At 35.0% G+C, this 13392-nt stretch overlaps 1 protein-coding gene across 8 annotated transcripts in view; it reads right to left on the reverse strand.

Annotated features, from left to right (window-relative positions):
- The window catches only part of MBIP (MAP3K12 binding inhibitory protein 1), a 16226-nt gene continuing 2834 nt past the window's right edge, over window positions 1-13392 (reverse strand). For 2 of the 8 annotated variants that reach the window (XM_086894113.1, XM_086894111.1), the window contains 9 exons: window positions 11492-11611; window positions 10599-10721; window positions 9614-9826; window positions 9412-9508; window positions 7876-7941; window positions 6046-6198; window positions 3413-3510; window positions 2073-2111; window positions 1-934 (listed from right to left, as the gene is read on the reverse strand). In XM_086894113.1, the coding sequence (XP_086750239.1) occupies window positions 824-934; window positions 2073-2111; window positions 3413-3510; window positions 6046-6198; window positions 7876-7941; window positions 9412-9508; window positions 9614-9826; window positions 10599-10721; window positions 11492-11611 (1020 nt within the window). In that variant the 3' untranslated portion in view covers window positions 1-823. The remainder of the gene's footprint in view (window positions 935-2072; window positions 2112-3412; window positions 3511-6045; window positions 6199-7875; window positions 7942-9411; window positions 9509-9613; window positions 9827-10598; window positions 10722-11491; window positions 11612-13392) is intronic. The other 6 variants (XM_086894114.1, XM_086894112.1, XM_086894118.1 and 3 more) reach the window with 3 other exon arrangements.

Here is a 13392-nt window from a genome sequence, read left to right on the forward strand (position 1 = left end):
TTTGTATAAATAGAAAACAGTTTATTAAAAAACAAACAAAACCAAACAAAAAGTCACAACACAATCTCCACTGTCTGGCCAAAGGTCTGACTTTAAGCTAACATTCATGCTTCAAAAGTCATGTAAGCATGCATATGGAATGGAAGTTGGTGCCTTGTTGGCATGCTCCTCAAATTCTCCTCTGGGATGGTTTTTAGAATACACTGTGAAAAGGTTATGAAATCTGAATTTCCACAAGACGCTGAAAGTGAAGAACAGTTGTTTTTATTTACACATATAGAATTTCCATAAATACCTGTCACACAAAAATGCAATTTGCTGCATTTCTAACAGCTGTAAAAACAGTGCTAAATACAGAAAAAAACCCACAGGAAAGCATGCCTTCTGCAAGGTTTTGGTAATTTTTTTCCCCAAGTCAGTTTATTTCTGAGGAAGTATTTAATTTAATTTCACAGGTCTATGCAAACTACTTTCATGAACAGTATCCAAAAGATAGTCCTTTTGAATACTTAATCACCAAGAATTGCATGTGACATGTAGCTTTTGTGTTAAGACTTTTCAAATACTAACAATGCTGCAGTCCTCCTTTATAACAGAAGGGAACAGATTATTATTATTATTCTTCCTGAAACATTCTTCATTTTAAAGTAACTATTTCACTAATAAAGCTGCTTTTAAACAAGTTAGTCTGAAAGCTTTCAAGATCATCCAAAAGGAGCTTATGTGCAATGCTTTGTCTTCATTGCTAGTCATGTCTGATGAATACTACTCAGATCTATGGTTCAGGTATGTGTAAATCATGATGAGGATTCTGAAAACACTTTTATCGAAGAAGCTGCTCAGCCTCCTTGGACTTGCTTTCTTTTGTTTTCCTCAGTAATGCCTGTTTTATAGCATTGATCTTTTCATCAAGTTCAGCCAGTGAATAGCTCTGCTAAAAGAACAAAATAAAAATCACAATCATTTACATCTCATAATTGCTAGAGAAGTGGCTTACCACTTGATACTTGAGGTCACTGCATATTGCACTAAGTGACAGAACTACTTCTGCAGAATTGTCTGAATCTAGTCTTTGCCTATTTGAATTTGAAGGAAAAAGAATGTAAACTTGCAAGAAAGACAGTCCTAATCATGGATCAATATATTCATGCTACTTTTATTAGATGCTTGTTTAATCTGCTCATAAAAAAACCCAAGAAATCCCTTCATGTTAAAACACTGGATGAGACTACCTAGATTTTGCAGAACTTGGGTTTACAGCTAAAAGTGGTTTTTTTCCTACTGCCCAACATCAAGTTCCTCTGTGCCACTTGACCTCACAATTTTTTTATGTCGTCTTAGACAAGCTGGTCATCATTCTTTTTATAAAAATATTTCACTCTATGCAGGTCATTTTTTTCTCCTAAATAAGCCTACTTTCTCAAGTCCAAGATGACCCATATTCCATTCTAAGCATTCTCCCCAATCCATCTGTCTCCAAGGGTGATAGCTAGGAGCAGACAAGGTTCCAGCCATAGTCCCACCTGCACCAATGATAACTTCTCTTTTGTGGCCTAAGAGGTACATGGTAAATGCAATCCCTTATGTAAAGGTGTTGTGAAAATGGCAAGTCTTACTAACAGGTTAATATCTCCTATAATGTTGGGTCCCTCTGCAAATCTTCTGCCAAGCCAGCCTTTCTACTTTTGTATTTTCATAAACCAATAAAGCAAATTGAAAGAAAAAAATTTGAATCAACACAAACCACTAAGTCACAAAAGAACCCCAGAAGACATTAATAGAAGGCTGATCAGAATACAGAAATTGCCTGTTACTCTCAGCTTGATTAACAGCATTACACATTTGTTTTATTCTGTCATTGTCCTAACTGGTAAAAACCCTAGTATATATTCTTAGAAAACTCATTTCATTGTAACCTCCATTAGCTTTCTGTCTCCTTCCCTCTCTTTGGCAGCAAGCTATCCAATACTGATGCTGCTGCTTCTGAGAACTTACATACTTGCTTCCAAGAACTTCTCTATACTTTCCACTCAAAACTAAACTTAAGAAAAACAAGAGTTAATAGCACTTACATGGGGAGATTGAACCTTTCGCCTCTTGCCAGAACAGCTCTGAAGAAAAGACAATCAAAACAGACTTAATGTTGCACTGACAGAAGATCACAAATAATTCTGTAACAACTCTGTCAAGAGTCTTTAAAGTATAGAAAAAACACTGACTGCCATTCCATGGATTAAAGAAACCTTTTTTCTAATTAAGTACTTTGGATCATGAGAAATACTACTGGAGAGCAGTCAGAAGCTGTTGAAGCTTCCCCATACTTGGCAGTCAACAACTATCAATTTAACTGAAGCTTCCTTCAGACAGAATTGAGCTTTTGAAACTGTCAATATTTTTGTCCCTAAAATTTGCCTATATCCACACCAGTATTTATGCAAAACTTTGGATAAAATGTGCTAATTACTGTGCAACACTACTATTGCCACTGTCACAATTTTTTCCCTGATCCTCATTCTAGAGATCCTAAAGCGTTTTTAATAGAAATTTCAGCTTATGAAAGTGTAACTGTTTTAACTTCTGGTTTTCAGCCATTCGAAGGAATAACCTCACAAATAAAGAACTTTACTGATCTCCAACACAATTAAAAAATTAAACAAAATGCTTACTATTGCTATTGATTTTTATTAATTGACTCTGCTTTGGCTGGTCTCAAGGGAGAAGATGTAAATTAAAATGCAATCAACAGTAAAAGAAACACTCCTAGTGCTACATGGGGAAAGAAGAGCAAGATAACAGACAAGAAATTTCTTAAGTCAAAAAAAAGCTTAATGTAGTAAAAACTAATATTCTCTGTCCTAATACCCTTTGGTGAGTGAAGGTTAAGCTGTACTATTCAGAGAGAGACAGAACCCTTCCTGAAAACCAGAAATAAAGAAAACTAAATCACAGAATCATATGAAGCAAGTTTACTCTCTCATCCTTTTGGAAGTTATTCATGTATTGTTAGCAATCAGATCATGTACAGAAGCCTGAATGATTTCAGCTGTTTTAAGCCATTAATGATTTATATCAAAAATCAAAACTTCAGTCAATTTTCTTGACATAAGGAGCACTTCAGATTTTAAGGCAAAGGGGCGAAATACAATCTCTCTGACACATTTCTTACAAATTAGTTAAGCTTGGGTGGCAGCAATTTTTTCCCCAACAGATACTTTCTTCTTTTGAGTAAGAAATTAGTTAAATATGAACTTGATTGGATGGTCTACATGCAATATAACCATTACACCAAGCCAGAGCTGTTTATTAAATGTGTCTGCTCTCTTAAGTTTTTCACTGAATCTCATCAAAGATTCAAGCACAAAAGGCACAAACACACTTAGATATGCCGAAAGAAGGTGAAAAAATTTCTTACTACAGATTGAAAATATTCAGGAGACAGTCCTTCCAGCTCAAGGATTTTATCTTCAAGCTTCTTAATTCTCTGATAAATGTCTCTTGGAACTGGACCACCTAAATACATCAGTAGTAATGCAAAGAAATCAGGAAAAGCGCTTGAATAACTTATTTAACTAAAGACTGAAAGTTTGATATTTGAATTCTTCAAGATTAGCTATCAACCAGTAGCTGAACAAAATAAATGGATGGAATAATATAAAGGAAGGATAATTAATATGATCCAGGGTAAAACCTGATTGATAAGCCAGTGCAGTCAATGAAAGCAGTAAGACAACTCCATGTAGTTGGCTGAAATATGTCTGTCTGTCAAGGTTCCTGAAACAACTAATGACGACTCTTAACAATACATTGGTCATATGTGAAATGTTGCCACTTCAAAGCTGACACCAGCATTAGGAGAGAACAGATGAGATGGCAGACCACACATTAATTCAGCTTTGATATCTAAGATAGGTTTCTTTCAGAACAATCTCCACTGAGCATCAGAGGTTAGAGGACAAGTATGAGTTGTGCTTGACAAAGAATACAGCTTTTGCCTGACCACAGATGGGAGAACAGGAGTTGGGAATGTGTGTATTGAATTGAGTAACAGAGGACTGGAAAAATAAATCAAAAAAATGACCAAACAAACAAAAAAGCCCCAAGCTCACCCAAGAACCACCCCAACCAAAAACGCCACAACAAAACCCACTCACACCACAAAAGCAACAACACCAAAAAAATCCCACCTCAACCCGTTTGCTGTTTTCATCTATACTACAGAAGCTTGGGCATGTTTCCCCATGTAAAAACAGAACTGATCAAAAGATCAGCCTTAGTAAGCATCTTATTTGCACTCCATAGTATTCTATAATTAAATAACTGTATAAAATAACTGTTTATCACAACTAAGTACTGGCTATTCCAATTAAAATGATAGTCTGGTTCTGGACTGCATTGACAACCAAGGCCATAGCAAGCTTTTACTTTTTGACACTCATTTCCTATTATTTCTGGGTCTTCCAGACAAGACAGTTCTAGTCCACAAACGACCAAAATAAGCACTAATGTGGGGTTTGGGTTTTTTGGTTTTCTTTCTTTTGCCATTCATCTATTTTGTCTCTTCAAAGAAACAATCGTCCAGGTAGCTTCACTCCTTCAGTTCTGTTCTCAACACTCAGCACCTACTAATTAAATTGGCTAATCTATCACTCTTAATATTGCTTTCTCTTAATGTAAAGGGAAAAGAGCAGTACTAAAACTAGAAGATGCTCTGAAAAGCAGCCAGTGAGTCAAGATTAACTCTTTCTGTTGCTGGAAGCAAAAACTCACGGAACAGGTAGCTGAGGTATGTTACCTGCTCAGATGAGTATTTTTTTGCACAGCTGCTGGGGTATGCACCAAATAATATTGAGACGTTCCCCATTAATGCTGATTTGAACAGGAGCTGAGCTGGTGTGGCATGTTTCCATCTTCTTAACCTATACTATAGTTTAGTTTAGCTGATCCATTCCTTCAAACAAAATTCAATTACCTTTTATAGGCACAACCTGGAAGCAAGGATCCCTCCTTAGCTACCTCCAATTGTTGTCCCTGATATGCATAGATTCCAAAGCTACACACTGGAACCCTAATGCTGGCCAGCCACTTCCAAATTCTATTTCCATGCACAAAAGCCAGCACATTTTTGAGACGAGTATCTATGCGTATCTTACTCTTCCCTTGCTGCCAGAGAACTTTAATCCGCTATGCAGTCACAGGAATCTAGCAAACTAGTCAACATTTCAAATATTTTTAAGATAATGGATTGGCATCTATTCAGCATTCAGAAGACAAAAAAAATCAAGTGTGTCTGCAGTATAATGTGTAGAAAATTCACTTTACTAGATGGACATTTGGCTTCTGTTTTGAAAATAATTTTCAAGAAAAAGTCTAATTCCTCCTTGACAAGAGCATCATTGTGCCTCAGTGCCATATTATGGAAAACTGGGTCTGGGGTGAGGAAAGAAACTACCTAAGAAACATCAGTAGCCTGATGGCTATGGCATTTATTTTAGTGAAAGGTATGGACTCATGTTTGCATGTCTAAAGACAAATAGTGACAACAAGCGTACCACATTCTGGGAAATAAGCTTTACGCCTAAATGTATTTCTGGAAACACCCATCTTTAGGAAAAGGTTTCAGGTCATCCTTTGTGTTGATTCTACCACCAGCCCACACGTTGTCCATGAAGCAGCCCTTAGTCCTAAACTCAGCTTTTCCTGTTCAGTGGGTCAAGGCAGGACTCCAGTGGCTACTGAGAACCCAAATCTCCAGATATTCCATATTACTTTAAATCCTGTTCTGATGTGCCTTTCTCTTATTGCCGCTACAGAAAGTGTACAAGTGTACTAACTCAGCATCTCAAACTGGGCATAAACCTGGGTTCCATTTTGGGCATAAAGCCCTAAACACTAGATCACTGTACTTGGGGTGAACTAAATCCTTCAGTGGATCCATCCACTTTTTTTACAGCATCAGTTTTTATGGACTTGCCCAGTTTCACCACAGTAATTGTAACTGCAGTATAAAACTACACACCAATGTCAAAATTAAAACATCATACAAACCTGTTTGTAACCGTAAGTGTGCCTCAATGTTTTGCAATCTCTCCTCGACAGCTTGGTTTCCACAATCATGCATGGGTACACTGGCTTTGTGACTGGACCCATGCGTTCCTTCAGATCTAGTCTGAGGTCCATACGTATTTACTACCCTAGAAACTAGATATAGAGAAAATAAATTTCAAATATATGCACATGAAACACAAAGGAGATCTTACTAAAAGAATCAAAATATTGAAGCATGAAAAGCTGTGTTAGATCAGTTTTACAAAAGTCTTGCATGTGAAGGGTCCCACACACTGAGATCAAAAGTTCAAGTAAAAGCATTTTCTTATTTTTTTGCATGAGTAACTAAACCTAACATAACCCTTGGATTTTATATATGCAAAGTAAAAGAATTAGTCATACAGTCATGTAGAATGGCAGTGTCAAGAATTTGTCATCAGCTGCTGATAAACAGCAGAAACCTTGATATTTATATCAGCAGTTGTACATGTGAGCTTTTATGAATGCAAAGAAAAGGCCAGACCTAATATTACAGGAAGTATCATAAATACATGAAGATGAAGGGAGGTACACAACTGGAAGAACCAATACAAACAAAGTTCACTTCTAATTTTTGTCATTTGGGTAAAAGCTTTAGTCACTCTTCAGCTGCATCTGGGACTGTCTTTTACCCATGCTGAGCCATGTCTTCATCAGAAGATTTGCTCACTTCTCATTAAATCAGAGTAATTCCTTAAGTAATTACTTAAGTAATTCCTCCTCACAGAACTACTGCAGTGTACTGCAGATTTAAAAACTATATTGGCCAGATGCTAAAGCACATACCCACACTCACACCATCCTACTTAATACTTCATGAAGGCCACATGCCACATTCTTGCTTTAATTTATGCTGGTTTTACTTCCAATTCCTTTCTAAGTGTTTTTCACATTTCAGTTATGAACTGTTCCTTGAAGTGCAAATTTCCCTTTTTTCCTGTATTATGCTGCCATCCAACCAACAAATTAACACTCACTTTAAAACAGTGACTATTGAAAGAGGTTCTTTGTGAAAAATTCTAAAATCAAACTCATTTCCCCATTTTCTTCTCAGCTCACCATACCCTTCAATACTTTTTACTGTGCTTTACAGTATTATTCTGGATTATAGAACTCCAAAAAATTAATTGGTTTCTATAACCAACATCAAGCAGATAACTGAATATTGCCACTTCCAAAAATGCAAAAGAGGCTTACTTTCATTCTCATTTTGGGTATTTTGTTTGTTTGTCAAGATGGGTAACTTGCGTACACCTAGAGAGCAGCAGATGAACAACCAGTATTTTTTACACAACTTCTGTTAGACATAATTTTTATATTATTAATTCCTTTCCAAAAAACAATGCAGTGAAAAACTCATTCTCCAGCTTGTCATTTCTTATAAATCTATGTCTTAGAACTTCCACTGTCCCAAAATACACTTATACCAACTAAAGAAAAATAGAAGATAATCCTATTCAATCTCAGTTCCTTACTGATGGCTTCACCTTAGAAGAAAAACTAAATATTGTTCAGCCTCTTTGTCCTGCTTTATCTTTTCCACATTTCCTTTCCAACAATGAAAATAGGCTACTTTTTTTCAGTCTTTAGTGCCTAAACATTAATTTACTGAAGCAGTTAAGGAATTTAAATCCTTGAAGACATAAATGAAGATGTAAAAGTATTCACTGGAGTCAAAAATCAATACGTTAAGTTTGCATTTTTGAGCATTCTATAAAAAATTTTGATATCAAAAACTTATCATTGCTGTTATATCTGGACACTTAAATGGGTATTAAAAGAGTTGCTTACCCTTTATATGACTTTTAAATCCAGGATAGGGTGTGAAAATTGCATCTGTTCTGGCACAGCTATTTTCTAAATAAATAATGATATAACAAGTGAGGTCCAAATTACATATTTGTAGTTGAAAATATTCTAACCACTATCAGCTTTGATGCTTTAAACAAATCTAATTAAAATGCTTCAAACAATAAAAAAACCCCAGAAATACTTGTAAACGCTTGCCCATTAATAGTTCCACACAGTCGCATGGACCTACTGCTCTTAATTGGATAAGTCATTTATATAAGTATAGGCACACATGTATATAGAAGTTTACTGGATCAGGACCAAGTGTATCTGGTTCTTACTTCTCACTGCATTTCTCTAGAACTTATCTCCTTTTTCATGTTCAGAAGCCTTTTTCCTACTTACCACTGTTATTCTGGTTTTATTCCTTTTCTGAAAATCTATTTTTCCACTGATCCAGTTTACTCACCAGCATTCTTTCCTAAACTTTTCTGCATTTATTCTGATCCATGTGACTTCTTTCATTTGCTTAACCATAAAAACCTATAGTATAGACAACCTTAATTTATTCTAATGTTTGTATTTTAATCTCTGTTCATTACACCAAAGTCTGAATAATGTGACAGGTCTTATTATCAATTCTTCTGTACATAATTAACAATTTTGGGAAACAGGATTTCACTATCTAGCATATTCTACTAAACCTCAGATGTCCTTTGCATTCCAACTAACATTCAAGCAGTCAAACTCTCTAAGAAGCTTACTGAACAATAAGCTTTGATCTCTAAGAGCTTAAGTACCTCAGAGACAATGCATATGTGGGTTCACAAGTACTTAGAAAATATCTCTGTGCTACTTACAGTTTTATATATATAAAACTGTCTTAACTTCAAAGATGCATTTGGCTACAGTTACTGATCCTGTAAATGGGATCCAGTCTGCCAGATGGATTTAAGATTGGTTACAGATACAGCCAATTGTACTACAATGTGAACAATGTTAAAAAGAAAAAGTCATTTCAAGTAGCTAGTAATTCAAATTCATTGTAAAAAATACTACTTTGTAATTTAACTAGCACTAAATTAACTTCAATTTAAATACACAATTCATAAGGCATTTCTGAATCGCAATTCCATTTACTTTGGAGGAACATCTAGTTGAGACACTGGGAACAAAAGCTACAAAATCATCTGATCTAAGATAGCAGTTCTTCAAATTTACACAATAATAGATATAATCTTTCTGTATGGGATGCATTAAACATTGTCATCCAGTGACTACTCAATTTATTTTTCTATCTGACATCTGCAGTGCACATGCAAGTTTTAAATTTTAAAATCTAATTTTAAAACAAAGTTACTCTTAAAAAAAAGTTCCATATTAAATACAGATTAGTGCTTTTGAAAAATAAGAAGAACAAAAAAACCCCCACAAAAACCCCAACAAAACAACAACAAAGAAAACAAACAAGAAAAACCAAACAAACCCCACACAACTTAAATTGGTATGAAGATTAAAGTCTGGCTAGCCAGTTACCTTGATTACAATCAATAACATTGCAAAATTCTCTGACATTATTCTCATTGATCTCGGCTTGTTTCCTCTCGATGAAGGCTGATATCCTCCTGTCAATCTGCAGGTAAATAAACATGATGGCATGTATCTCTTTCATTCTTTAAATTTAAAATTTAGAAAGGTCTTTTATTTTTCTGTTTTTAAACTCACATAAATCACTTACTTCTGCTTTTCCAGCTTTTATTTGGACCACTTCTGGATCAAAATTAAAATGAGCATCCTTCAGATCTCTCAAGTCATAACTTCCATATTTTTCTTCAGTCTGACTGTTACCATCATAAACATCTAAACACGTTCGGCTTTCTGTTTTACCTGTAGGTTCAACATGGCCTATATTTTCCTCTTTGATCAATGACTGGAGTTTTTCTAAGAGAGGCTGAACAAAGAAAACAGTGTATTAGGGTTAACAAAATAAAAGTCCAAATGTCCCAAAGCCAAGAAGATGAGTACTATTACAATTTCCAAACCAAAACAGTGGAGATGATTTTGGGAATTGCAACATTATAAGATTAAAAAGAAGTTCCAAATATTGAGTACACCACGATTCTTTTTGACCCGTGTCTTTTAGAGGTTCATAGAGGAAAACTCCCAAATTTCTGTAAAAATCTGCCCATACTTCCATGTTACTAGCTAAATCAAAGCTTCAATCGCTGGCATCGATGCCACTTAATTAACATGTCATTCAAATGCTCACTCAGAACAGTAAGGCTTAGTATTTTTCCTCCTTAACATGAAATCCAGTGCTCTTACACTGTAAAGCCTTTCCTTTATCACATCAGCACTATATTCTCCACTTGAAACCACAGTTGCCCAAGTGAATGAGAGAGCACAGACATGAAATTCGTAGGCATTACCATGAACACATGCTTTGCTTGACACGGTTGATTATCTGCTTAGGTCATGAATCAAATGAGAAAAGGCACTGACTTTTGTGGCAGGAAAAATGCTTATTTTACTGCAATAACTCTTACGTACCTATAACATCAAAACCTCAGTACATATGTAAGTTTCTGTCTCTTTTTAATTTCCATCAGTTTCATCTACTCTGAATTTCACTGCTCATTTTCTTTCTATAAATTATTTTAATTTTTTTAAAGACAACATGACATTTAGCAGTCACATTTTCTGAAATGGAATTAAATTCCTACTTGCAGCATTCTTATATGTTGGATACAAATTTTATTTGCTTTTATCTTGCATATTTTCTCTTTCTGCTCATCACACCAAAGATGTGTGGTGGATGTCTGGAAAACAAAGGGTCTTCTGTTTACCTACAAACAAGAAAATACAGAATCTTCCCTTTTCATCCTCTCAGTACTATGCGCCTCAAATAATTCATTGACTAGCTGAAGCAAAAAAGTAGTACTCAAATCCCATCTTCTACACATGAACTCTCAAGGTCAAAACACTGCTCAGTTGCCAGCTAACAAACTGCTCGCCCTCCCTGTCATGCAACTAAATTACTTTTGGCAGGGTTGGAAAGTTTCAAATAGTTAAAAGAAATGACAGTAATGGTGACTGGCTACTTGGCAAGATGAGACATTAATGTCAAAGAAATTACTCTTTAAAAAAAAAAAAACCTACGCTGAAAATATATTTAATTGCAGTAAGACACTCCAGGATGTGTCATGCTGGGATAATGCCACTTCTTGAACCACTGAAAGCACTCTATGAGCCTCAAAACTCACCCAACGCATGGAATCATTATCATAGCATGACACACACCTGCCGTGTCTTATTGCTTAATTATAACCCACCATAGATGGAAATGTATCACATTTACAATGCAAGTCTAGAAATCAATGAGGCTGCATTTATTCAGCCTGCTCACCTACAGTGGCTATTCCCACCACTAATCTGAAAAATCTGTAAATGTAAGTACCTATGGAGCATAGTGGAATCCCAAGCATTTAACATTTTTGCATTCCTTTTTTGTTCAACACAGCAACGGATGATCAAAATTACTGGAATTTTACAGTTGAGATTACTTTTAGTTGTTGATCACTTTTGTCAAGTCAAATGTGTCCCATGAAATATTTACCTGTAAACATAAAATATGCTGCTGAAGTGCACTAAAGAGCAAGGCTGGCTGAAGTGCTGATGTGCTCTGAAGCTTGCTCCAATCGATTACAACTTTCACAATATCCTCTCCGAGATTAAGCTTCAACAGGGCAAAGCAGACACAATAAAAATATACATTTTCTGTATTAACATCAAAAAAGCATGCAAAACTTCTACAAAATAACAATTATGCTCAGCTTCTACAAAATAATTATGCTCAGTTTCATATAGATCCATTCCAATTTTAGATGAGAACATTAGAAAGATTTGACATTAATTATAGTCCAAGCAGCTATCATAGTCCCAAGTAAGCTAGTATTTGTAGAATATATTCTAAAACTAAAAATTCCTTACTCATCATACTTTCATTGTATTACTTTGGTCCTTTTCTTTATTTAATTAATTCTTGTATGAAAGGATATTGTTCATGTTAATTACTCATACCATCTTTTTTTTTAATAGATACTAGAACTACCAATATGAAGAAACATGACCCAGGATAGCAGTCTCCTGTAAATTCACATATTTTGTTCCAAAGCTGCAAGATTATCTATGCCCGCATGACCTATGTCTTGATGTAAGACCATGGCACATTTTTAAATTTTTACTGGATGCTAATACAAAGGAATTTTTATATTAAAATTAAGTGCATAAAAGTATGTATTTTTTTAATATCTCAATAGATTACACAGGACCACTATTAAACCAGTTATCAAATCACACTATTTTCCTGTACATGCATTCGTATTGAAATGAACAATTGCCACAGTCTGTTCTCACTGCCAAGGAACTGCAATGTTTAACTCCCAAGACAATAAAGAAAAATACACATAATGAATTTGAAGTATTATTTAAAAGAAATGTGTATCTTCTATAAGCTAAAAATACACTTTCTAATACAAAGATGATTGTCCATAAACTAATGAGCTAAAACACTTTCACACATAATTTTGTCTTTTTTGTTACATTAAAGCACTTCTCAAGATCTTAAAGAGATGATCCCTTTCATTTCCCAAAGCCAAGTAGTTTGTTCTCCAACCAAACATCCTGCAAGTGATACCCCAAATTCTAAATACAGGTAAAATTCTTGTTTGAAATCAAGAGGACCTACAGATATTCTGCTTGTAACACTGAAATCCCAATTCATATGCATATTTGTACATCTATTCCTCATTCCTTCCATTAAAAAAAAAAAAAAAAAAAAAAAGTGGGGGTGGAAACATTAAAAGGTACCTCAGGAAGATGACAAAAGCGACGTCTAACTCATGGTCTAAAGACATTTAACTTCTAACAGCATCAAATACTATAAACATGAACAGAGAATGTGTATAAACATTCTCCTGAGGCCACCACAAAGTGTATGAGCAAACTCTGAGAACTGGACAGAAGAATGCCTCCATCACTCTGAAGGCAAAGCTGTGGATGATAAGCTTCCCATGCTGGTTTCAAATCCCAGCATTGACCATTTTGTGAAGAACTATAAGCCTGAAGCTTCCTTCTTTAGTAAATAGATTGTGCTAAATTCAGGATTAGTTCCCAAATTACATAGCAAAGGAGACAGTCTGACTAGATACATAAAGTATTTTAGGTAATTTTCACACAAATTATTATTCCTGTTTAGTACTTAAGCTAACTACACAGGACGTAGGAAAAGCAATGTTCTAGGATACACTAGTCTTGAACAAGTTTCAAAATTAAGAATGTATTTAGAATTTAGTAAGAATAAAATTTATTTTAGGAATTAAGCCACTGTGCACATCATCATCTGATACACATATTTCTGCCCAAAGTTTCTAGAGTAGTATCTCCTACATGCTATATTACAGTCTACTGACAGGGAAAAAAAGGTGTAGATTACATCATCCAAATGAAACAAAATAG

This window comes from Cyanistes caeruleus, chromosome 6, assembly GCF_971803275.1.
Source record: "Cyanistes caeruleus chromosome 6, bCyaCae1.hap1.1, whole genome shotgun sequence".
NCBI classification, from domain to species: domain Eukaryota; kingdom Metazoa; phylum Chordata; class Aves; order Passeriformes; family Paridae; genus Cyanistes; species Cyanistes caeruleus.